At 49.6% G+C, this 25,397-nt stretch overlaps 1 protein-coding gene across 3 annotated transcripts in view; it reads right to left on the reverse strand.

Moving 5' to 3' along the window:
* Window positions 1-8,172: 8,172 nt before the first annotated feature.
* LOC127579381 (RNA-binding protein Musashi homolog 1-like) overlaps window positions 8,173-25,397 on the reverse strand; it is a 122,398-nt gene continuing 105,173 nt past the window's right edge. For all 3 annotated transcript variants that reach the window (XM_052032135.1, XM_052032136.1, XM_052032137.1), the window contains 8 exons: window positions 20,627-20,709; window positions 20,248-20,365; window positions 19,618-19,698; window positions 19,360-19,479; window positions 16,259-16,324; window positions 14,330-14,484; window positions 11,426-11,496; window positions 8,173-10,429 (listed from right to left, as the gene is read on the reverse strand). In XM_052032135.1, coding sequence (XP_051888095.1) covers window positions 11,455-11,496; window positions 14,330-14,484; window positions 16,259-16,324; window positions 19,360-19,479; window positions 19,618-19,698; window positions 20,248-20,365; window positions 20,627-20,709 — 665 coding nt within the window. In that variant the 3' untranslated portion in view covers window positions 8,173-10,429; window positions 11,426-11,454. The remainder of the gene's footprint in view (window positions 10,430-11,425; window positions 11,497-14,329; window positions 14,485-16,258; window positions 16,325-19,359; window positions 19,480-19,617; window positions 19,699-20,247; window positions 20,366-20,626; window positions 20,710-25,397) is intronic.

Genomic DNA, 25,397 nt, shown 5'->3' on the forward strand with positions numbered 1-25,397 from the left:
AGATTTTGAGGTCAGGAGTCCATCTTATCATACTAGGGAACTGTTCAGTAGTCTTATAACAGTGGGATAGAAGCTGCCCTTGAGCCTGATGGTACGTGCTTTCAGGGTTTTGTATCTTCTGCCTGATGGGAGGGGGGAGGAGAAGAGATAATGTCCGGGATGTGTGGCGTCTTTGATTATGTTGGCGGCTTTCTGAGGCAGCGAGAAGTATAGACAGAGTTCATCGAGGGGAGGCTTTGTTCTGTGATGAGCTGAGCTGTGACCACAACTCTCTAGATAATAAGGTGCAAGGTCATGATGAGGTAGATTGTGAGGTCAAGAGGCATCAACTCCCCTCAGATTCTACCACTCACCTACACACAGTGGGCAATTTACAGTGGGCAATTATCCATCAACATGGGCACCTGGAGGAAACTTTTGTGGTCGCAGGGAGAATGTGCAAACACCGGACAGACAGTGCTGGAGGTCAGGATTGAACCAGGATCACTGGAACTGTATAGCAGCACCACCAGCTGCACTGCTGCGCCACCCACGCATTCTGTAAGTGGATGAGAATAACGCATTGGCTCAAGGCTAGCCATGGCCTTCAATGAATGAAGAATGGCTTTTAAGAGATCTTTCTGTGAACCTACCTGTCTAGTTCATCCACCGGTGTCCCAGACCCACCATACCCACAGTAACAGCCGTAGTCACTGAATGTATGAAATGGTTTGCTGCCTGGAATGGTGCACTTAATTATCCCACGTAACTGCCAGAGGTTTCTGGACTCAGTGGAAGCGCTCTCAGCAGCAGCTACATCAGGGGAAAGAGGAACAGCCAGAAACAAACAGGTTAGAACATGAAGCAACCAACATGTAAAGCAAGGCTCACTCGAGGAGACACTCCTTACCTGAGAGTAGAAGCACGACAAGCAGTCCCAACATCTTCATTTGCTCTACCCTGTTGGAAAGCTCACTCCATGCATTTTATAATTAGCCTTGATAACTATTGAGGTTCAATCCCTGGATCACGTCATGGGAACTGATAACGTGGATAAGATAAAGACAAACTCTCCTGTTGATACAGCTGGCCTCAGCTTGGCTGGGTTGGAGATAACAAGCCAATCCTGACAGCTTCCAGGCTGATACCAGCACAGAGAGAGGACAAGCGTCACCTTGGCCGTGACACTGTCCACAGTCAAATATCCACAGGTCAGCCTGGGCTTCCACAAAGGAGGCCGAGAGTGGGCTGCTGGATGTGGAAGTGTACTCCAGCCCTTGGAGAGAGAACACTGCAGGAGTGCTGCATGTAAACTTTAACAAGGATCTTCCATCAAGAAGCAACACCCTATTCCCACATGAAAATATCAAAATTTTTCACTAATTTTGCATTCTGGCATTTGAAATTGCAAGACCACGTAGCACTACTTATTGGTCTAACATATATTTTGTTACATATTAATTCAGTTTGGGCTTTTTTTGGACTCAACAACCATGAAAACATGTGTTTATGTTCACACAACTATAATTTATTACGTGCTGTGGGATTAAAGTCTTTTTTTGCATTTCAATTCTCAACACCTCCTACAGAATTCTCTTAATGTCAAGGAATTTCCCATGTACTGGTGTGGTGATTAAATTAAGTTATTATAATTCAGAAGCCTGGTTGAACAATCCAGAATTCCAAATTCCACTATTGAGCTATGGAATTTCAGATTGGTTAATAATATGGATTTTTTTTAAAGAATAACTAATTATTGGTAAAGAGCAAAATTATTGTATTATAAAAATCTTTCTGGTTCAAAAATGTCCTTCAGAGGAGGTGATGGGGCAGAGAGATGCAGTTTGCAGACATGATATGGCAGGCATGGTATTATAGCGGTTAGTGTAACGCTCTGTCTGCGTGGGTTTCCTCCGGGTGCTCCGGTTTCCTTCCACATTCCAAAGACATATGGGTTAGGAAGTTGTGGGCATGCTACGTAGGTGGTGGACACTTGTGGGCTACCCCCAGAACACTCTATGCAAAAAGAGGCATTTCACTGTGTGTTTCAATGTACATGTGACTAATAAAGAAACCTTATCTTATGATTTGGTAGGGGACACTCTTGGAATGATCAGCTACAAAATAGCGGCCTCCAGTCTAGTCCCATGATCACTGGAAGCCGTATTTAAATTCCAATCTTAAATATGAGTATCTTTGATCATCACTGTGGGATTATGGCACAGTCATGGGATACTTAGCCAAATGTAAAAGAATCCATCAGGCCAAGCTGAAGTAGATGAGGGCCAGCCGGCTCAGCACGGTGAGAGCGCAAGGTGTCAGCCAGTAGTAACCTGATGGAAACTTTGTGAGCCAGAAGCATTGATAAGGATGGAAAAATAGATGAATAGGTTGCAAATAGGTGTAAGTTTTTCCAGAAGGACTGAGAACAACCTTGGTAGTGAGACAAGTTACAGATGGATAGTATGGGTGTCAGAGTCACAATGCATGTAATAATTAAGGCATGTGGTACCATTGAGTTACTGAGAGAAAGCTGGGAAGAGTATAGAAGAAAGAAGGAAATTTACAAGTAAGTTAGGAAGGTAAAAGGGATGCTGAAAGTATATTGGCTGTTAAAATCAAAGAAAAACAGAACATCCTGTAAATATGTGCAGGGAAAGAGGGCTCAGAAAGGCAGCACAATTCATGCTGGAGACCAAAAAAAAGCAGCTTAGGTGTGGAGGAGAGTTCTGAACGAATCTGTCCTCATGGAAGAGAGCGATGATGTGGGCATTGATATTGAGGAGGAAGTATGTCAAGTGATGAAAATGATGAATATATATTAGATTAGATCAGATTTCTTAATCACATGTACATCAAAACACACAGTGAAATGCATCTTCTGCGTAGTGTTCTGGGGACAGCCTGCAAGTGTCACCACACTTCCGGCGCCAACATAGCACGCCCACAACTTCCTAACCCGTACATCTTTGGAATGTGGGAGGAAACCGGAGCACCCGGAGGAAACCCATGCAGACACGGGGAGAACTTACAAACTCCTTACAGACAGCGGTCGGAATTGAACCCGGGTCGCTGGCACTGTAATAGCGTTACGCTAAACGCTACACAACTGTGCCTGTACGTAACAATATGTAACGAGAGAGAACATTAAGTTATCTATAATCTTTAAAAGGTTGGATGGCCAACAGGAGGGAGGTACATGTACTGAAACACAAGACAAAAGACCAAACAGAGACAGGGCAGCCCTGGTGGCTGAGATGTTGTGCGTATTGAGGCAGAGACATGAGGGGCTGTAAAAGACATGGGAAAGCGTACGCGTGGGATGTGGATCAGGCAACATTCTGGTGAGTCTCCTCTGCACCCTCTCCAGCACACCACTTCCATCCTATAGTGTGGCAACCAGAACAGCACAAAATACCCTAAATGTGGCTGAACTAGTGCTTTATAAAGATGTAACATGATGCTCCAGCTCTTATATTCGAAGTCATAACATGCAGGCAGGGATCCCATATGCCTTCTTCACTGCCTTAACCACCTGTGCTCTCACTTTCAAGGATCTATGAACTTGTACCCCAAGGTCCTTCTGTTCATCAACACTCCCTAGGGCCCTACCGTTTACCGTGTGTGTCCTCCCCTTGTTTGCCTTCCCAAAATGAATTGCCTCACACTCGTTATGATTAAAATTCCATTTGCCTTTTCTCCACCAACTTTCCAGCTGTGGCCTTAAACAACTTTCCTCACTATTGACACCACCTCCAGTTTTAGTATCATCTGCAAACTTGCTTATCATACCTCCTATATTTAGAGGGAATTTGAGGAAATATTATTTCACTCGACAATAGGGATCTGGAGCTCGCTGTCTGAAAGGGTGCTGGAGGCAGGGTCCCTCACCACAGTTCAAAAGAAGACAGTGGGTTGAATGGCTTATTTTGTGGGCCATTCTATGAATATCCTCCAGCTAACTATCTGATGGGATTGGGCTGTGCATGTTCCCCAATTTTCTGACTGGACCAAAAACCGAACGGTTTTCACACAAAGAGGGGGAAGAGAGCTCTCTGGGAATTTTATTTCCCTGAAATCAGAACAGAAAAGGTTGTGAAAGGAAATTTGAAAAGTAGCCCAGAGATCATGCACTTTCACTGCAGTGTGAGCTTCACTGGGGGCTGAGATATGGTACTTCATGGTCAAAGCAAAAATGGCGAGAGGGCCAGGGAAAGGCACAAGGTGGGTCCAATCTACCACCGATGTTGCAGCAACAACCTTGTCCATTGATTCTGACATGCCCACCGAGACCAGCTCATCAAAACAGCTTCACAAAATCCAATGGTGTCATTTGAAGATAATTTCCCATTGATACTTTCCCAGTGCCCACACAGCAAGAAGTGATTAGTTTAATTTCTTTTCTGACTCCCCAAATGTTGACTTTGTTTTTCTCTCTCCATAGGTGCTGCCTGACCTGCTGAGTTTCCAGAATTTTCTGGTTTTATTCGGGGTTATTTTAATGCTTGCCTCTAATGGCCTGGCAGAATTTATTTGTTCCGTCATGCATTTTAGATATTTATTTATTAGTCACATGTGCATCAAAACACACAGTGAAATACATCTTTTTGTGTTGCTAAGAATGTGCTGGGGGCAGCCCGCAAGTGTCGCCACGTTTCCGGCACCAGCACAGCACGCCCACAGCTCCTAACCCGTATGTCTTTGGAATGTGGGAGGAAACCGGAGCACCCGGAGGAAACCCACGCAGACACGGGGAGAACGTACAAACTCCTTACAGACAGCGGCGGGAATTGAACCTAAGTCGCTGGCGCTGTAATAGTGTTACGCTAACCGCTATGCTACGCTGCTGCCTAATTGAGCCACAGAGTTTGTTGTCACTTTGCACATGCCTACGTGTTTTCTAAGTTGGGAGGGATCACACCCAACTTCTGGTGACCCAGTTGCAGCACTGGGTCCAAGTTTTAGTCATTTCGTCAACTGGCACCTCTGCCTGTGTCTCAGTACCTCCCTTATTCACTCTCTAACCACACCAAGAGGCACTGAACCTATCAGGAAAAGTAGAAGTGGTAACTATCCATTGAAGAGCACCACACAAAACAATGGAGGAACTCAGTGGGTCAGGCAGCATCTATGGAGGGAAATGGACAATTGATATTTCAGGTAGAGACCCTTCATCTAGACACGTGAAGGGTCCAGATGAAGGGTCATGACCCAAAATGTCGACTGTCCATTTCCCTCCACAGATGCTGCCTGACCCACTGACGTCCTCCAGCCTTTTGTGCATCATTCCAGATTCCAGCATCTGCAGTCTCCTGGTGTCTCCATGATCCATTGAAGGTATGTTCCTGTATTATTGTGTTCCTGTATCAGTTGAAAGCAAACTGTAGTTAAATGGCGAACATATCTCACATCAGGGAAACCACTTATTGAAGTTTAAACAGAATCTGAGGAATGACGGATGTTGGATTACTGAGAATTCACATCTACTAATGGGTGAGCTGTGACACTCGTGGCTTTCTGACGGCCAGCTCAGCGAATGACGTAGGACCTCTGAGATTAGAAAAGCCTATTGATTTTCCATTCTATAAATGTTATCATTTAAAGAGCAAAGTCCTTGAGACATCAGTGAGGTGTGACCAATCCTACACTGGCTTGTAGCACACACTGTAGCCCTTGAGGTAAATCGGCCTTAAATAAAAACAGGAAATACCAGACAACCTCAGCAGGGCAGGCAACATCTGTGGAGAGAGAAAAACAGTCAATGTTTTAGAGGTTTGTCCAGAATTTTCTGTTTTTATTCAATTTCCAACATCTGCTGTTATTTTGATTTTCACTAAATGTTTCTTTATAGTTTTGGGCATATCACAGACACTGGGCATATCACAGACATTGGGGTTATCACAGACATTGGGCATATCGCAGACATCGTGCATATTGCAGACATTGGGCATATCGTAGACATTGGGCATATTGCAGACATTGGGCATATCACAGACATCGGGCATATTGCAGACATTAGGGATATCGCAGATATTGCCACTGAGCAGGAACTTCACATTTACTTCCAGAGAAATCCATAAATTCCAATTCACAAAGCATATTGAACAATATAAGACATTGGTGCATTTTTATGGCTTGGTTGCTGTCAATGGATGACCTTTCTTTGACTCCCAATAGTACTAGAACCCACCCGCAATGGATTATTTCTGTCTTTATTTCAGTCTTTATTTTTCACCACCAATTCAACCCATCACACACACGATATTTTCCCAATTTTGATTGAACAGGTTAATCAACACATTAAGGAACTGGCTGGTGCCTTTTAGTAACACGATGATAACACCGGAACATGTCAGTGGCTGCTTAGTGATTTGGTTGTTCCTACAGTATGAAAGGCCACAAAGAAATGTTAGATGTCTTACTAAGAAGAAGGGCTTGAAAGCCCGGACGACCAGACTCAGGAACAGCTTCTTCCCCACTGTTGTCAGACTTCTGAACCAATCACCTCTTTCACATCCCCATCCCGGTGGGGCTTCCACGTTCTTGGACCCTTAATTCTACCTCTTCCGTTATTGTCACTTTAGCATTTCTGTTTGCTCTGCCTCGGTTTGTACAACTATGCTTTCCACTATTCTATTGTTTTTGCGCTCATCACTGTACTTACTGTTGTATTTATTACCAGGTATACTGGCGACTAATTTTGTGCATTGCTCTATTGTTGAGGTCACATGGGAGGATTTATGGTGGGAGAGGTGGTCAGGGAAAGGCAAATCCTGGTGAAAAACCAGGGATTGATTTTTCAGACACTGTGACTCCCAGTAACGAGCTCAATGTTGCTGCGATTCATAACTGTACACCACCAGGTCTCAGATACACCTCTAACCATGCAGCACTTCTCAGTACTGCATGCAGGCATCCCACTACATTATGTAAATATCCTTGACTACACAGGACAGCTGAATTGAATCAACTAATGTTGGCAACTCCTACCAGCAGCCATCCTTAAAATTGGCAGCATTTTTGCCAAGAACTTTGGCTTGGAACAGAAAGGCCAATTCATGGATCAGAGGCCTTCACTGTGTGTGTGTCTATATGTGTGTGTGTGAGAGAGTGTATGTGTGTGTATGTGTATATATATGTGTGTATGTTAATATGCGAGAGTGTATGTATATGTGTGCACGTGTGTATGTGTACGTGTGTGTATGAGTGTGTGTGTGTGCATGTGTGTGTGTGTCTTCACACATGCACATGTTCACCAGGCTTTCAGAGCTCATAAGCACAGTGCACTTGGAGCACAGAGAAGATAAGCGATAGGACTTTGTCCAGGGGTGACAAGCAGTTATAGGACAGGATGTGTAAAGGGCTGTTTGTAAACTCAGTGATACATCTATTCTGAAATCTCTGCAGCTGTTTTATTTCCATCTCAGATGAAAGGCTTTGGACAACAGGGTTCCTCCAAGTGGCCCCCTAGGATGAAAATCCACAGATTCCAAGCCTGGACGATACCAGTGGATGCGCTGCGTGTAAGTCAGACCGCAGTATATTTGGGGCAGCACAATCCTGGTGTTGGGGTGCCCGGGAATTAAGGCCCATTATAGGTAACCTCATCACTGGGACTCAGCACATTACTCCGGAGGGAGCAGGACGACGAGCTCCTTGGGCTGCATCAGACCCTGGGTCACCGAGCTCCTGATTGATCCTGATTGCCAACTAAAGATTCCTGCACCACCATCCCAGCCCGCCCATTCCCCTGCTTGGGAACACAAGCGGTCACTTGGTGAGGTCAGTGCCTAGTTCAGTTGTGAAGGCCTCCACAATCAGGCTCTACGGATCAAACAAGACAGAATCACCGAACCTCGTGTCCGGTGAGGATTGAGCTCACCGAGGCCCTGGTCTGATCAGAGTGGGAACAGGCTGTTAGCACTGAGTCTGGCAATTGTGGGAATGAAGATGCTCGTGTTTCTCAAAAAACAAGTTTTTTAAAAACCCCGCAGATGCTGGAAATCTGAAATAAAAACAGAAAATTCTGGAAACACTCAGCAGGTCAGGCAGCATCTGTGAAGAGAGAAACAGAGTTAACATTTCAGGTTCGAAGAGACTTCCTCTGAAGTTCTGGCCAGTTCATTTCAGACCCCACCCAGTGCAAAGGAGAGGGGGAGGGAGGGTAACAGAAGAAAGACTGGGAAGCAGACAGAAAGTTTCAAATAATTTATTAGGAATTTTAAATGAAATCTGAAAAAGGGTTACAGAGCCAGAGATGACATTTCTCAAATTGCAATAACTTACTGGCAAAAAAAAATAGACAAACGTAAAAAGGATTAAAAAGCAAAAACTTCTGCCTGGCAGTACAATGCATGAGGGAGCAAGACATTATTTACCAAACACCACTTCATCTAGAAGAGAAAAATAGAAATCAGAAAAAAAATGTGCTCCCCTGGATGCACTTTCACAAATAGCATTTATTGCTGTTACAAACAAGTGTTTGCATTTCCAGTAGTGTTTTATTGATTAAAAATCAAGAGCAAAGCTAGCAACTCTCCACAGATCTGTCAGTCTCTCCACTGACACAGGACAAGAAATGACCCTGGAATAAACTGACAGAGAATCGCAGCATTTAATGCCCTCAAATCTTTTCTTTTTTAAAAAAAAACAGATTTCTGTTTTGTTATTTTCTTTTCACTGTAAGCGCTAAATTGGCCTTCATCTTTTTAAAAAAAATCAGCCCCTGGACCTTTCATTTCATTCTTCCTCTAAAACACATTAATTAAAAAAGTATTTTACAATAATTCAAGGTGACAAGTTCCATCCGTGATTATGTCATATATTAAACATGTTAAACCTTGCAGCTGAGGAGAAGCCTCATGTTGGATGAATGTCGTTCCTTCTCCTTTAAAACAAAAGGTTCTGGCGATCGTTCTCCGCTTGCTCCTGCTCGCGGGACCCTCTCTCTTCCGGTGGGAACTGAAGGATCCGGGCTCCCGGAACGTCCCTTGAAGCTGGCTGCCGGCAGGGGTGTGGTAATTACTCAGGTGGTACCTCCTCAGCACACCCTCCGTCACCCCTGGTGGCCCGGCGCGGGGAAATGTGGTGCAGGAGTAAGGGGAGGGGTGGGACGACATACGGCGGAGGTCCCGTCCCACAAGCGGGCACGCCCTTTACAGTGAGCAGGGTGCGACTTGGCTTGACTCCCCATCTTTGCAGAACAATACTCCTTTCCTCTGCCGGCCGGAGACAAGACCACTCCCAGCTTCCCCTCTACGCGTGGCGGGTGATCAGTTACCATGCCCGTTGCTACTGAATTGGAAGTGCAGGCGGTTTACAAAGAAACAAAAATAAAAACGAAAACTAGCCATGTCTGAACACTACAGGATACTGTTTCAGAAAAAAAAACTGGGAGAGTTGACAGCTTTGTGGAAGTGACCAGCCGAGGTAAAACAGTAGTAGCCATAGCAACAACCATTCCTTCTCAAAACTGGGGTCAAAGTGGACACCAGGCTGGCCTACACAACCTTATAGATATGTAGTTTACATGTGGATTTTTTTGTCTTTAGCAGCTTCATGACCCATTGAGGTACCGGTCATTTTTATTATCTTTAACCAATGTCCTTCATTTAAAAGAGAAGTCAGAGAACAAAAAGCAACTCTACAGTAAATTAGCCCCTTAACAACATCAACTACAGAATCTGCTGGGTGTTAACTACAGTATTGCTAAATTTCAGGCTGTGTAAGGACCTGGAAGCTACCCTTTTCTCAAAAATACTACCGTACTCAAAAAAGAACCTTTTGTGCAGAAGGCAAATACAAATCCAGCTTGTTCTATTTACATATTTTACAGAAACGTTTTATCCAATTTCAGAAAAAAATACTTTTATGATTCATAGTGTTTTTTTTTACCAAAATATACATTTTTGTCCTGCAGATGTTTTTTTGTTCCATGATAACTGGAATTCAGTGTTAATAGATGACATTTACAAAGAATATCAAAATAAATTGTATTTAGACAAGATTTCATTTTCTTTTGGAGTGTTTTACATTACCCTCTTTAGCTCTTACTCATTAAAAACAAGATCTGGCAAAAAAAATGGTCAAAAATATGAAGCAAAATGTCCTCAGCAAAATGTTCTAATACAATCACAAAACTCTCATCTTAAAAAGAATGCATCTAAACACTTTCAAATAAGCAACAACAACAACAAAAAGAAGACACGGCTTAAAACTGATCGATCGTTAAGCTAAAAAAAATAAAATAAATTAAAAAAAAAATCAGGAGAAACAAAGAAGCGTAAACTTTAAATGTTAGTGAAGGAGTGAGATGTTTTCTTCAGTTGATGGGGTGGGGGGTGGTCGGAGATGGGTTAATGGTAGTAAGTCAATGTGTGCAGTAAAATGATCAAAGTTGCCTGAGCTCCACCAAAACCCACATCCCCTCCGCGTGCTCACCAGCCAGGCCCTGGGGGTGAGAGAAACACAGGCAGCTGCCGTTAGGGAGGTACAACTTCCACCCAAACAGAAACACCAACTTGCTGCTTTCTAGATTTCCCGTGTTTCCCTGCAAAGCCATTCAACAGCAATCCCGTCAGTCCCATTCTCCCACCTATTTCCCTGTAGCCTACTCTCCCTCTCGCATGCCAGTTCCCCACCCCCCCAGTTCTCCTTCCACCCACCTATACACCAGGGCTATTCATAGCAGCCGATTAACCCACCCGCTCATCTCTGGTATGTGGGAGACAACCCACTCAGTCACAGGGAGAACGTGCAAACTCCACACGGACAGGACCTGAGGTGTCTGGCGCTGTGAGGCAGCAGCTCTACTCTCTGCACCAATGGGCCATGGTGAGGTGTGGCTGAGCCCCAGGGCTCTGCTGAACACAGTAGCGGGTGGTGCGGAGGGGAGGAATCACCGCCCACCACCAGCGGCGTTTGAACAGTTGCCCTGTTCTTGCCCCCAGCACCAGGAGGTTGCAGTCCCACCGCATTTCGACAGCTGCTGAACGGGCTGGGCCCAAGGTCAGAGCGAGCCGCCTCGAGCGGTGAGGGGAGGGAAGTGAAAATGGAAAAGTCCGGCGGCCTCTTTCCCCTGGGAACTGGGAACGCCCGACACCCTCCGTCACTCCAGTTCCCAAACCAGGGGCTCAGCCCGCAGCCGGCACACGACCCCAGTCATTCCCAACAGGTGAGCCACGCACTCGGGACTCACTGAGACTCCGCCATCCGTCACTTCCTCCTTCTCTCACTCGGCGACCGGGGTCAGCTGACCCGGCCAGAGGTAGGGAGAGGGAAGGTGGGACGTGTCGGCCAGACGTGAGGGGGATGTCCAAACCCGACCCCCGCCAAACTCTGGGCCCTGTCACCTCAGCTGCTGATGAACCAAACCTTCACGATTCACTCACCCCCACCCCCCCGACACCCCCCCACCCACAAATCAGCGAGCGATGTGGGACATTACCTCCTTTTTCAGATTTGCAGGCCTTTGCTTTAGTGGTAACCGTTTGTGAAAGCTGTGGCAATCAAGGGGCCCTGAAACAGAGAGAAGGTGAGTGGGGACCGCCCAAGGATGGTGGGACCTGGGTCACTGATTACAGTGGGGACAGCAACTCCTGCAGTAAACCACCCCGTACCCCCCACCCCTCTCTGCATGCTCCGTACTGGGGTTGTGGGCCTTGGTGTGGGGGCTGAACAGGAAGGGACGGCTGGCAGTCACGTCCTCCCGGATCTCCTTGACTGGCAGGGCCCCACTCCGCCAGTGACTGCGCTCATAGTAAATCTGGCCTCACCCCGAGAGTTAGACAGGATCGACAAACTGGTCCCCTCACTACAGGAAGGATGTCGAGGCTTTAGAGAGGGTGCGGAGGAGGTCTACCATGATGCTGCCTGGATTAGAGGGTGTGTGCTATCAGGAGAGGCTTGGACAAACTTGGGCTCTTTTCTCTGGAGCGGCAGAGGCTGAAGGGTGATCTGTTGGAAGTGTATAAAATTATGAGGGGCATAGATAGGGTGGACAAGCAATATCTTTTTCCTATTATTGAGTGATCCAATACCAGAGGGCATGCATTTAAGGTGAGAGGGGGTAGGATCAGAACAGACGTAGGGGGTAGGATCAGAACAGACGTGAGGGGTAGGTTTTTTACTCAGAGAGTGGTAGATGCCTGGAATGCGTTGCCTGATAGGGTGGTGGAGGCAAATTCATTGGGGGCTTAGATGGGCACATGAATGAGAGGAAAATAGAGGGATATGGGCATTCTGTAGGTAGGAGGGATTAGCTATGCCAGCACAACACTGTGGGCCGAAGGGCCTGTTCTGTGCTGTACTGTTGTATGTTCTATGATAAGTGAACAGAAACATCCCGTCACACCGCCTGAGGTGCCTGCAGGGAACATTCCGCACAGACTACAAACTGCGGATCCCTGGGGCAGACAGCAGTGGGACTGACTGGGGCACAGTCGGTGTGTGTTACACTCGGGAGCCCATGGGCTTCTGCCTTCAACCACTGGTGCTTTTCAACACAACTCAATGCCTTGCCCAGTTAACGGTCCGACTGCTGTGGAGGATTGTGGTCACACATAAACCAGACTCCCTTCCTTCAAGGATGAGGTTCGAAAAAGAAACATCCAGTGACCGTGGGCCAGGGCCAGGGTTTGAAAGGGTTGCCAAGACTTCTGGCAAAGCTCTTAACTGTTAAAAGGGAGACCATTCAGCCCATTGGGTGCGTGCTGACTCCCAGCAGGGCAATCATATCAGTCCCAATCTCCCTCTCCTTCCTTCCCAGTACCTCTGCAACTCAATCTCTCTCTCTCTCTCTCCCTCTCACACACACACAAACAAACACGCAAACACACACACACAGACAGACAATCACACACATACACACACACACAGACACACACATGCAAACACACACACACACAATCACACACATACACACACACACACACACACACACACACACACACACACACACACACACACACACACACACACACACATATGACCATCGACTCTTTCTGCAACAAGTCTACACTAGTGCCTGGAATGTGAGAAGAAACAGCAGCAGTCACAGGGGGAACGTGCAAACTCCACACAGACAGCAGCCGAGGTCAGGTTGGATCCTGGGTCGCCGGGGATGAGGCAGCAGCAGAGCTGCCTTCCTCCTCACACGGTGCTGCTGGATCACATGTCGTGACTGCTGGTGAAGGTTTGCTGCCGGTGCTGCCAAACCTCACCATGGGTGGTGACGGACCCATCACCGGGACGTAACCAGCCCCAGGGATCGGTCGGTGCCGGACCCCAACCTGGGTGCAACTTCTGTCAGTGACTCGGATACAGCCACCGAGGCTACAGATGCTGCATTTGGGGATGATACTGATGGGTGGGTAAACTGTGAAGTCCCAGGGAGCCCACAAGGAGAGAGGTAGGTTAAGGGAGAGAGTGGTGGGTGCCTGGAGCGGGCTGCCGGGGGTAGCAGTGGAGGCAGACACGACAGAGGTGTCTAAGAAGCTTTTAGATACACACATGAATATGCAGGGAATGGAGAAATACGGATCAATGCAGGCAGAGGAGATTGTTTAATTTGGCATCGTGTTCGGTACAGACATCATGGGCTCTACTGTTCTATGTTCTCTGAGAGGGCAAAGATCTGGCAAATGAAGCATAATGTGGGAAAATGTGAAACTGTCCAACTGGAAGGAAAAATAAAAGATGCATAATCTAAACAGTGAGAGACGATTGAGATTCAGAGGGAACCAGGTTCCCCAGTGCATGATTCACAGAAGGCTGGAATGCAGGGCCAGTAAGTTATTGGAAGGGGAACTGAGTACAAAAGCAGGGAGGCTCTGCTTCAGCCACACAGGGCATTGGTGAGGCCACGTCAGGATCACTGTACACATAATGACATGTTTCTGAGAGTCCTCATTTAAGGAAGAATGTTCATGCTCTGGAAGTGGTTCAGATTACAGCGGCTTGTCCAATGCAGAAAGGTTCGACAGGTGAGGCTTGGATCCTCTGTAGTTCAGAGAGGTGGGAGGAGACTTGACTGAAACATGCAGGGTCTTCACAGGGTGGGTGTGGGGAGCATGCTTCCTCTTGTGGGAGAACCTTGAACTAGGGAGCACTGTTTAAAAATAAGGGGGTGCCCATTTCATGTGGGGATGAAGCAATTTCTTTTGTCTCAGGTTTGAGAGTCTTAGAAATTCTCTTTTCTTAGAAACAGAGTCTTTGAACATCTTTAAAACGATGGGGGGTGAGCAGGGTAGGTGGGAATGTGGAGCTGAGGTTCCACAGATCATTGACCAGAGGAGCAGGAGGAGGGACCGAGGGGCAGACCGTAGCCCCCGACCCTTGGTGTGTCACTTACCCCGAGACTGTGGCCAAATCCAGTGCTTGGTGCGGGGCTGGCTGCACTGATGTAACTGCTAACCCCGGAGTCCTGGTTGGCCGCCCCGTACAGATCGGCCATGGGGCCGGGGCTGGTGGTGCCGAGGAAACCACCGGTGCGGGTTGGGGTGGAGCCTGCCGGGGAACAACAGCCGTTACTGGACCGCCCCAGTGAAGCTCGTGTCCACTGGCCACCAGCTACCGACCGAGCCCCCAAACGCCCAGCCACTGACCTCCAACCCCACTCACCCCCAACCCCACTGATCAATGACCCCCAACCCCACTGACCTCCAAGCCCACTGACCATTGACCCCCAACCCGTGACCACTGACCTTCAACCCCACTGACCCCCATCCCCATTGACCACTGACCCCACTCACCCCCAACCCCACTGATCACCAACCCCACTGACCTCCAACCCCACTGACTACTCACCTCCAACCCCACTGACCACTGACCCCCGACCCCACTGACCTCCAACCCCACCGACCACTCACCTCCAACCCCACTGACCACTGACCCCCAACCTCACTGACCTCCAACCCCACTGACCACTCACCTCCAACCCCACTCCAAACCCACTGACCACTGACCAGACCACCAACTCCACTGACCCCCAACCTCACTGACTGACGTCCAACAACCCAAGTAACAGTCCCCCAACACCACCAGCCGCTTCTATCACAGTACGTCCCTCCCCACCATCAGCCCCAATCACTACAGTTTAGCAACACCATGACCACTTTGATCATTTTGCACTATAGTGAACTGTTTTTTGCACTAATTGTGTTCTTTCTTGTAAAAATTGTGGATAATTTATGTTTAATTTATGTTTTTCTTGTGAATGCTGCTTATCTGATGCTCTGTGCCTGTGATGCTGCTGCAAGTAAGTTTTTCATTGCACCTGTACATATGTGTACTTGTGCACATGACAATAAACTCGACTTTGACTGAACTCTGACCCCACCGACACTCACTGACCTCCATCCTGACTGATCACTTACTGACCTTGCAACCCTTAGAACCATTTACTGACACCACCCCCCTCCCCCCCCACAACATAAAACACCTACTGACTCCCCCGTCTCACTTACCAATCACTGGCTCCTTACTGACCCCCGACTCTATTAGTTGTTTATTGACCTTGACCCCTGGCCCCACTGATCACTGACACACCACCCCCCCCCCCCCAACCCAACTGACCACTGTCTGATTACCTGATGCACACCAGCCCCACCAACCAATACTGAGCACCCCCCCAAGCCCACTATTCACCTAGTGACCCCCAACCCCACAGCTTTCTGACCCCACCCTCCCTGCAACCCACCGGTGATTCGCTGAATGACTATAAGCCCTGACACCAATGAGCCCGACCTCCCTACTGACCAGTTACTGACCACCGGCTGAGCCCACTGACCCCTCGGTGCCTCGCCCTGGTACTGGGCCATCAGTGACACTGGAGACAGGACGTTGTCCGGTGATATGGGAGACAATTCCAGTGATGGATGAGTGGGGAGATGGGGGGAGGGGGGTGGGGGTGGCGGAGCCAATTCCAGAGGGATCGGGGATTCTGGAGAGGGGTGGATGGAGAGGAAGATTCCAAAGGATGGTTGAGAGCCGATTCCATAGAGGTGGAACAAGGAATGGAGAATGATTCCTTGGTGGTGGGGGTTGATTCCAGGGAGGGCCGGGGGACTCTAGAGAGGGGGAGACGGGGTGGGGGTGTTCAATTGCAGAGAGGAAGGTGATTCAGAAGTGGGGAGGGGAGATGATTCCGGCAGGAGGAGGGGAATCCCAGAGGGGGAGAGGTACCGGAGGGACCGTGGTTCTGGTCCAAGGGGGAGTGACTGCAGAGGAACGGTGAGGGCGGACAGATCCAGGGACCCGGCGTCCCGCTGAGCTCCCTTACCTGTCCCGCGAACCACAGCCGCTGCAGCCGCCGCTGCCATTGGTCCATATGCGGTGAGGGGGATCGCTGGGGGGAGGGAGGGAGGGAGAGATCAGCGCAACAGCTGGCACATCGATACATCACCACCAACCCCACAGAGCTCCCAGCGCGTCCCCAACGCTAACCTCGGCACCGGAGTCACCGCTCGTCCCCCAACACAGCTGCTGGTCACTGACAACGATCCGGCAGCACAACCTTGTGCAGGGACCCTAGAGGGCCAGCAGTTCTCCCCGGTTGGTAACTCCAGGACCGCCCATTCATCAGCTGGATGGGATGCACAGACCGGATTCCCATGTCCTGCTACTGTAAATCGGGCTTGGAATTTATAGCCAGGTGCTACCGTCGCTCTAAAGTAACAGAATCTGTTGGCAAAACAGCTGGAGTTTTAGTCCCCTTACCCAAAGAAGGGTATCGCAGCACTGGAAGCAGCCCAATGGCGATTCACCAGCCTTATTCCAGGGATGAGACGGTTGTCCTATTGAGGAAGGCTAAAGCAATTGAATCTGTATTCTTTGGTGTTTATAAGAATGAAGGGTGGCCTGATTCAAACATAGAAGGTCCTGGACTTTGCTGGGTAGATGTTGAGATGCTTTCCCCAGTGGAAGAGTCTTAAGTGAAGGGACATCGTTTCAATATAAGGCGCCAGTCATCTAAATCTGAGGTGTGTAGAAATTTCTTCTCACTGAGGGTGGCAAATCCCTGGAATTTTCTACACCTGAGGCTGACTGTGAGATCTATTTGAAGTGGAGATAGATAAACTTCTGAAAGACCAGGAGAATGAGGGCTCTGGAATCTGGCACAGAGCAAGAGTTGAGGCCTGGGGCAGATCAGCCAGGATCATATTGAATGGTGGGGCAGGTTCGAGGGGCCGAGTGGCCTACTCCTGCTCCTATGTTCTTGTGTTTTCTGCCGGATCACTGAGGCAGGAACAGGGTGCAACGCTCAGCACAGCTGGCTTGCCGCCCAGTCTGTGCTGGGTTAGGTGGTCTCGTGCTGGAAAGCCTGGTGTGTGCAGCCTGGGACCTGGGAAGTGGCTGGTAGACACATGGTCAGAGCTTTGAGCTTTGAGCATTGGGCACTGCTGGATCACTGGTTGGTTTGACACCAGGGGTTAATGTTTGGGGGCAGGGGGGTTTTTCAAAGACACAAGCCTGGAGTTCAGGTGTTAGTCTGTGACTGAGAGCAGTAATCGAAACGTCCCCTCCTTCCTCCAGCGTCCCGTCACCTGCTCACAGCCAGTAACCCGGGCGAGAGGTCCCTGGGTCCTCGTGACAGCCCAAACACCAGGCAAGACCGGAACAACTAAAGTGGCGAGTGGCCACAGAGAGAGCACAACAGGCACAGATGGTGCAAGCACACACAGGGTGTGTGTGTGCGCCAAGTGACCACACATATTGGGGGACAGGATCTGAACAAATGCCATTAAACTGCCCCCCTGCCCTTAAATAATCAAGTGACCACATGAGGTGGTGCATGCACAGCAAGTGAGTGAATGGGGTGTGCATCCAGCCTGACGTATCACAGTGCTCTGCTCCTTGCTGCCAAACCTGGAGATTCCCAGACAGAAAGCGTTTCAGGCTTAAAATGTAACAACCTCACTCCGTAGTGGGGCTGCGGTGCTACCCAGTGGCACGGAGGGTCACTCACTCCATTGTGAAACTGCAGAACAACCTAATGATGTTGGGGAGCAGCCATTCCCCAGGTTCCGATGACAGTGCCACCTTGTGGTGTGGAAGCCCTGTCACTCCCCAGCCCATGGCTGCAATGCCACTGGGTGGTGGCTCCAAAGCCCTCTGGCTTTGACAACTGTGTTGCCCATTGGTGTGGAGGACCAACCACTCCAGTGCGGCTACAATGCTGCCCAGTATTCACAGGGTGATGGAGGTCTAACCGCTCCAGTGCGGCTACAATGCTGCCCAGTATTCACAGGGTGATGGAGGTCTAACCGCCCCAGTGCGGCTACAATGCTGCCCAGTATTCACAGGGTGATGGAGGTCTAACCGCTCCAGTGCGGCTACAATGCTGCCCAGTATTCACAGGGTGATGGAGGTCTAACCGCTCCAGTGCGGCTACAATGCTGCCCAGTATTCACAGGGTGATGGAGGTCTAACCGCTCCAGTGCGGCTACAATGCTGCCCAGTATTCACAGGGTGATGGAGGTCTAACCGCTCCAGTGCGGCTACAATGCTGCCCAGTATTCACAGGGTGATGGAGGTCTAACCGCTCCAGTGCGGCTACAATGCTGCCCAGTATTCACAGGGTGATGGAGGTCTAACCGCTCCAGTGCGGCTACAATGCTGCCCAGTATTCACAGGGTGATGGAGGTCTAACCGCTCCAGTGCGGCTACAATGCTGCCCAGTATTCACAGGGTGATGGAGGTCTAACCACTCCACGAGATGTGACCACAGTGCCACCCAGTGGAAATCCACTCGCACTACTCTTTGATTAAAAGCTTCTTGAGTTTTCAACACTGTTCAATAATTTTATATGAAAAAATGAAAACACTGGCCTTCCCACCAGCAATTCTTTCTTGCACCCCTTGGTCAATCTGCACAGACTTGATTACAAATTGTGCGAGGCTGGAGTGGGATATTATCTGAATAAATGCCATTAAATTGCCTCCTTTAAATAATCATGCAGCCAATTAATGGGAAACATTTGAGGAACTTGTACTCAAAATTATAACAGAGTTGGACTGAAGATTAAGACAATGCCTCAGTCCATTCTTTGCAGACAGAGACACGGGTTTGATTGCTAAGTGCCAATCATTTCTTTAAGATGTGACCGGAGCTCCCATTCACTCTCAGTGCCACTTATTCTCAGGGTAAATCCTCCCCAGCACACACTGGAGGCAGAGAGAAGGTAGCACAAACTGGGAATCCAAGCCATAGTCAGTAGCCAGTTCTTTAAGATGGACGTTACTTTGTGATGGGAACGTTAGTGGTGGAGGGAGGGATGTGGAGTGGAAGGTTTCGGGATGGATGGGGTGGGGAGTTAGGAGGGGGAAATGAATTGACGGCAGTAACTGCACCCACCCCCTCACCCCCCGTCAGTAGCTCACCTCCTGTAGGCCAATCCTGAAGCAACATGGACGGTGGCCACTGGGACGTCTGCACCCCGGACTGTCCCGCTCTCCCAGCTGACGACGGAAGTGTGGTGGCTGGAGGCAGCAGTAATGGGCCTGGGGAAGGGTAAGCAAACCAAGGGCAGAGTTAAAACAGAAAGTATAGCCTTATACTCCACCAAATACACTTCCTGTTCACCGTGAGACAAGGGGAGAGGATTAACCCGCGGGCACCGTCAAGAGAGTCCAACGTACCGGGAAACTGGTAGGTGTAACCGGGCGCGAGCCCTGTGTAACCACGACTTGCGTATGAAGCAGCCTGGAATCCTGGATACCCTGTGTGAGGGGCAGAGAGAGAGACTCAGAACACTGACTCAAACACACACAGGCACCGGCAGTTCGGAACCGGTCTACAATGGGGAGAAGACAGGGGTTGGCATTCCGTGGAAGGGATAAAACAGTCCGGGGCGGGGGGGCCTGAGGGGGAGAGAGGTTGGGGGTGGGGTGGGAGAGAGGTAGGAAGGGAGGAGAGAGAGGCAGAAGGGAGAGAGAGATAGGAGAGGGGAGAGAGCTAGGGGGGAAGGGTGGGGGGGGAAGGGTGAGAGGGGAAGGGGAGCGGGAGAGAGGGGAGGGGGAGAGGGAGGCGGGAGGGGGAGAGAGTGAGAGAGGCGGGGAGGGGAGGTAGAGAGAGACAGGAAGGGAGAGAGACAGGAGGAGAGGGAGACAGGAGAGGGGAGGGGGAGAGATGTGGGAAGGGGAGGGAGAGGGAGAGTGTGAGGGGGAGAGTGGAAGGGGGAGGGGGAGGCAGACCAGGCAGCCTGGGATGGAGAGGAGGGCCGAGGGATCCTGAGTTTAATCTGCGGGTGACTGACGTTGAGCCCTTACCCAGCATGCCTATCCCCAGCATGAAGGCATCCATGCCATAGGGCATCACTCGAGAACGTCCCCTGGCGGTTCCGGTCGGTGACATCACTTCCTTGGGCTGTGCTTTCTTACACTCCACCTGTACAGGGTAAACAGGTCAGTCACAGGCACCCGCTGACCCGCGACCCAGGACCCGTGTTCACAGCTGACCCGGGACCCGTGTTCACAGCTGCTCCCAGAGCCCTGAGCACCCTAGAGAGGAAAGGGCGCAGGGGAAGGGTGCGCCCACAACCGCTGGGACACACGCACAGATGCCCAGCCCAGCAACCAAACCCCCACATCCCTCTCAGTGCCCCCACCACCCCCAACCCAACCAACATGGCCAGCGACCCTCACTCACCATCTTATTGTTGATTTCATGGAAGTGGATCTCGCAGACTTTCTCCACAATATCTTCGCTCTCAAAGGTCACAAACCCAAACCCTGGAAGTCAGATGCGAGATGTTTTAAAGACCTCGTGATACCCCACAACATTGTAAGATAAGACAAGGTACCTTTATCAGTCACATGTACATCAAAACACACAGTGAAATGCATTTCTTTGCGTAGAGTGTTCTGGGGGCAGCCCACAAGTGTCGCCACGCTTCCGGCGCCAACATAACACGCCCACAACTTCCTAACCCGTACGTCTTTTGGAAAGTGGGAGGAAACCGGAGCACCCGGAGGAAACCCACGCAGGCACGGGGAGAACGTTGTGCCTGCTCCACAGTGACCACCCGGACATTTTGCCAAGGACCTGCCCCAGGGGAAGGATGATGCTTACAAAAAGGAATGAAAAACACAAGAAAATAGGGTGAGTAGTCCACCCTGCCCCTTGAGCCTTCCCCGCCTTTCAACATGATGGTGGCTGACCTGACCCAGGTCTCAACTCCTCTTCTATCCCAGTTTCCCACAGCCCTCAATTCCCTGATCTTTCAAAAGTTTATCTGCTTCCTATTTAAATACCCCCAGTGATCCAGCCTCTACAACCCTCCGGGGCAGAGAACTCCAGGGATTCATTGCTCTCTGCAAGAAGTTGTTTCTATGCAGCTCAGTTTTAAACGACCACTCTTGCCTTCATCGGTCAGGGAGTTGAGTGCAGGAGTTGGGATGTCACATCACAGCTGTACAAGACATTGGTATGGCCACGTTTGGAGTAGTGCGTACGGTTCTGGTCGCCTGCTATAGGAAGGATGCAAAGGGTAGAAGGAAAGTTTTACGAGGATGTTACCGGGACTGGAGGGCTTGAGTTATGAGAAGAGACTGGATAGGCTGGGGCTTTTTTTCCTTGGAGTGTAGGAGGCTAAGGGGCGACCTTATAGAGGTTTATAAAGTCATGAGGGGCATAGATAGGTGAATGGTCACTGTCTTTTCCCCAGTGCAAGGTGAGTCCAAAACCGGAGGGCAGGGGTTTAGAGTAGGGGGGGGGGGGAGGGAAGATTTATAAGGGACCTGAGGGGCAACTTTTTCCATACAGCAGGTGGTACATACCTGGAACAAGTGGTACAGGCAGGTACAATCATGACATTTAGAAGACATTTGGATTAATACATGGATAGGAAAGGTTTAGAGGGACAGGGGCCAAATGCGGGCGGAGGGGGTCTCCTCATACATCTCAGGGGTTTCGTCCTGTTGGTTGTTTAGCCCTCCGTTTCCCGGACAATTTATCGACAGTTGGCACGCGTTATGTGCTGGGTTTGAGCTCCCTTGGTGGGGACGCTGTAGACCAGGCCTGGTGCAGAGGGGGGAGGGGGTCCATTGTCAGGCCTGGGAAGGGAGGGGTCGATGGGACACGTACAGAGGAGTTATTTCTTCTCCCAGAATACAAGGAACGACCTTAAACATCGGAGTTCAGCAGCTCAGGGTTGACGTTTCCCAAATTCCCTTCATGCAATGGAAATCAGCAATTCTTCCCCCACAGAGCAGATGGTGGTCAGGTTTAATGAGAGATTCCAACATGGAGGCTGAGAGCTCGTTGCGAGGCCAAGTGGTAAGGCTCACGGGACGAAAACAAGGGGACGGAGATTAGACTGTCACGCTCAAAGACCTTAATCACCAATGCAAACCCTGACAGTCACAAAGGCTCAACTACCATCTTCTAATTAGATGGGGCAGGATCGAGGGGCTGAATGTCCTCAAGAATATAAGATATAGGAGCAGAATTAGGCTATTCAGCCCATCGAGTCTGCCCTACCATTCGATCATGGCTGATTTATTTTTCCCTCTCAACCCCATTCTCCTGCCTTCTCCCCGTAACCTTTGATGCCCTTACTAATCAAGAACCTATCAACCACCGCTTTAAATATACCCAATGACTTGGCCTCCACTGCCCTCTGTGGCAATAAATTCCACAGATTCACCAGCCTCTGGCTAAAGAAATTCTTCCTCATCTCTGTTCTAAAGGGACGTCCTCCTATGCTGAGGCTGTGTCCTCTGGTCCTAGACTCTCCCACTACCAGAAACATCCTCTCCAAGTCCACTCTATCCAGGTCTTTCAATATTCGGTAGGTTTCAATGAGATCCCCCCTCATCCTTCTAAACACCAGCGAGTACAGGCCCAGAGCATCAAATGCTCCTCACTCGTTAACCCTTTCATTCCCGGGATCATTCTCATAAAACTCCTCACGACCATCTCCAGTGCCAGCACATCCTTCCTTAGATATGGGGCCCAAAGCTGCTCACAATACTCCAAATGTGGTCTGACCAACACCTTATAAAGCCTCAGCATTACATCCTTGCTTTTATATTTTAGTCCTCTCGAAATGAATGCTGACATTGCATTTGCCTTCCTTACTACCAACTCCACCTGCAAGTTAACCTTCAGGGAATCCTGCACTAGGACTCCCAAGTCCCTTTGCAACTCCGATTTCTGAATTCGCTCCCCATTTAGGAAATAGTCTATGCCTTTATTCCTTTTGCCAAAGTGCATGACTGTACACTTCCCTACGCTGAACTCCATCTGCCACTTCTTTGCCCATTCTCACAACCTGCCCGAGTCCTTCCGCAGACTCCCTGCTTCCTCGACACTACCTGCCCCTCCACCTATCTTTGTATCATCTGCAAACTTGGCCACAAAGCCATCAATTCCATCATCCAGATCATTAACATATACCGTGAAAAGTAGTGGACCCAACACCGACCCCTGCGGAACACCGCTAGTCACCGGCAGCCAAGCAGAAAAGGCCCCATTTATCCCCACTCTTTGCTTCTGCCAGTCAGCCAATCTTCTATCCATGCTAGTACCTTTCCTGTAATACCATGGGCTCCTATTTTGTTTAGCAGCCTCATGTGCGGCACCTTGTCAAAGACCTCCTCCTCACCCTACGTTCCTACAGGAGTATTGGAATCACTACTGACCTCAGATCCCAAGTTACGTGAAGGTGGAAATATAAAATGCAAAGGGAAATTCACGCAGGGACACAGCGTTAACACTTTAGCTCGACAACCGTATGTTTTGTTCTGGATTTCCAGCATTTAGAATGCCCTTACCCATTTGTTCCCAAATTACCCCCGGCAGTGATTCCCCTTGTAAGATTTTGAAGGTAGGGTATTTATCCCCAGGGTTACAGTAGCCAGAATTCCCACTCCTGCTCACCGCCAATTAGTCCCACCAGTTGTTTGTGGGTGCCAGCTATGGAGAATGCTGGGGCTGAGCGGTGATGCCCCTGCTGTCAAATAGCTTGCCGACAATCTGTCCAGGCTCACGCCCGAGTTGACCAATGGACTGCGGTGACATTGGTGCAGGGCTCCGGCACGGCAAAGGACTCCTCGGCAGAGAAGGGAGCACTGGGCTGGGAGGGGCAGGAGCGGGAGGGGGAGGCGACGGGAAAGTCAGATCTGGTGAGGTGCTTGTGTGCAGAACGTTACTTCATTAGAGACGGCCAACATCAAGGTGATGGGACGCAGGAGAGAGGGTCAGTCACTTCCCCCTCTGTGGCCCAGATGATCCCACAGCAGGCGCCCCGGCAGACTTTGACCCTGACCTCTCCTGGGTCCCGATGCCTGTCAGATAACAGCAGGGGTGCGAGGGGATAGCTGATACCCGCCCCCCCCGCACGAAATGCCTGCCAGGTTGCCGAGGGGCTGTGTTCACACAGCGGCTGTAATCGTACCCCTGCTCTCACACACCTGCTGAGCCTTCACCATTAATAATTCAGCCATCGTTCTGTTTCCATGAATAATACAGCGCTGTAGAGTCGACCCCTTTGTCCAAACCAACCTCCTTGCATTAAACAATGTCCAGGGTTGTTCCGATCTCTGTTTCCTCTCTCTACAACAAACCCAGTGGGCAGGCAGTGGGGGCAGAGGTTCGGCCTGGAGACTTGCTTCTGCACGAGTACAAGGTCCCGTGTAGTCAGTGAACACCCCCTAACACCCACTCCCACCCCACACAGAACTGGGCAGTTCCCAGCCACAGGCAACACGATCTGCAGGAGTCTGTGTTCCAGGCTTACGTGCAATGCAAGAGGTTGCACTCCCCTGTCCGAGTACTTGAAGGGGCTGCTCCTCAAGTTCTGGATGAACTTCAACCCCGCACTCCTGACCTTTGGTGCAGTGCGGAGGGGTGGGGTGGGGAGGGGAGTCAGTCAGCCTGCTCACAGGCCTGGCCAAGGTGGCCATTCACTAGCCCAGGCAGAGGGCCATCAGAGGATCAACCTGAGCCAACTGCCTGCCCCTCTTCCGAGGAGACTTCCATACCCGAGTGTCCCTGAAGAGGGAGCACGCAGTATCCACAATCTGGGACTGGAGGGAATCCTGGACAAGGGGCATAATGCTTTAATTTGAAAATTATGTAAATATTGTTAGTCAATTTTTAAAGAAAAAATTGGGAGCAGATGCCGCATTGATTCATTCTGAAAGGGTCAAAGCATTAAAGAACAAAGAAGGTTGCAGGAATTAAGCTTGTGTTCGGAGAGGTGATTTTACTGAAGTGAGTTAAGGGATGAAATCATACAAAGGTTTACAGGCGAGCTACAATAAACATTCATTAATATCTGTATTTTTTTTAGAACTCTGTGAATCTGCAGGTGCAACTTCCTGGAACAACTTTGCAACCAACTGCTTCACAAACATTAAATTTACAGGTAGGCTACTTTATTATGGACTTTTTTCCTGCACTCAATGCACTTTGG

This window comes from Pristis pectinata, chromosome 17, assembly GCF_009764475.1.
Source record: "Pristis pectinata isolate sPriPec2 chromosome 17, sPriPec2.1.pri, whole genome shotgun sequence".
NCBI lineage: Eukaryota > Metazoa > Chordata > Chondrichthyes > Rhinopristiformes > Pristidae > Pristis > Pristis pectinata.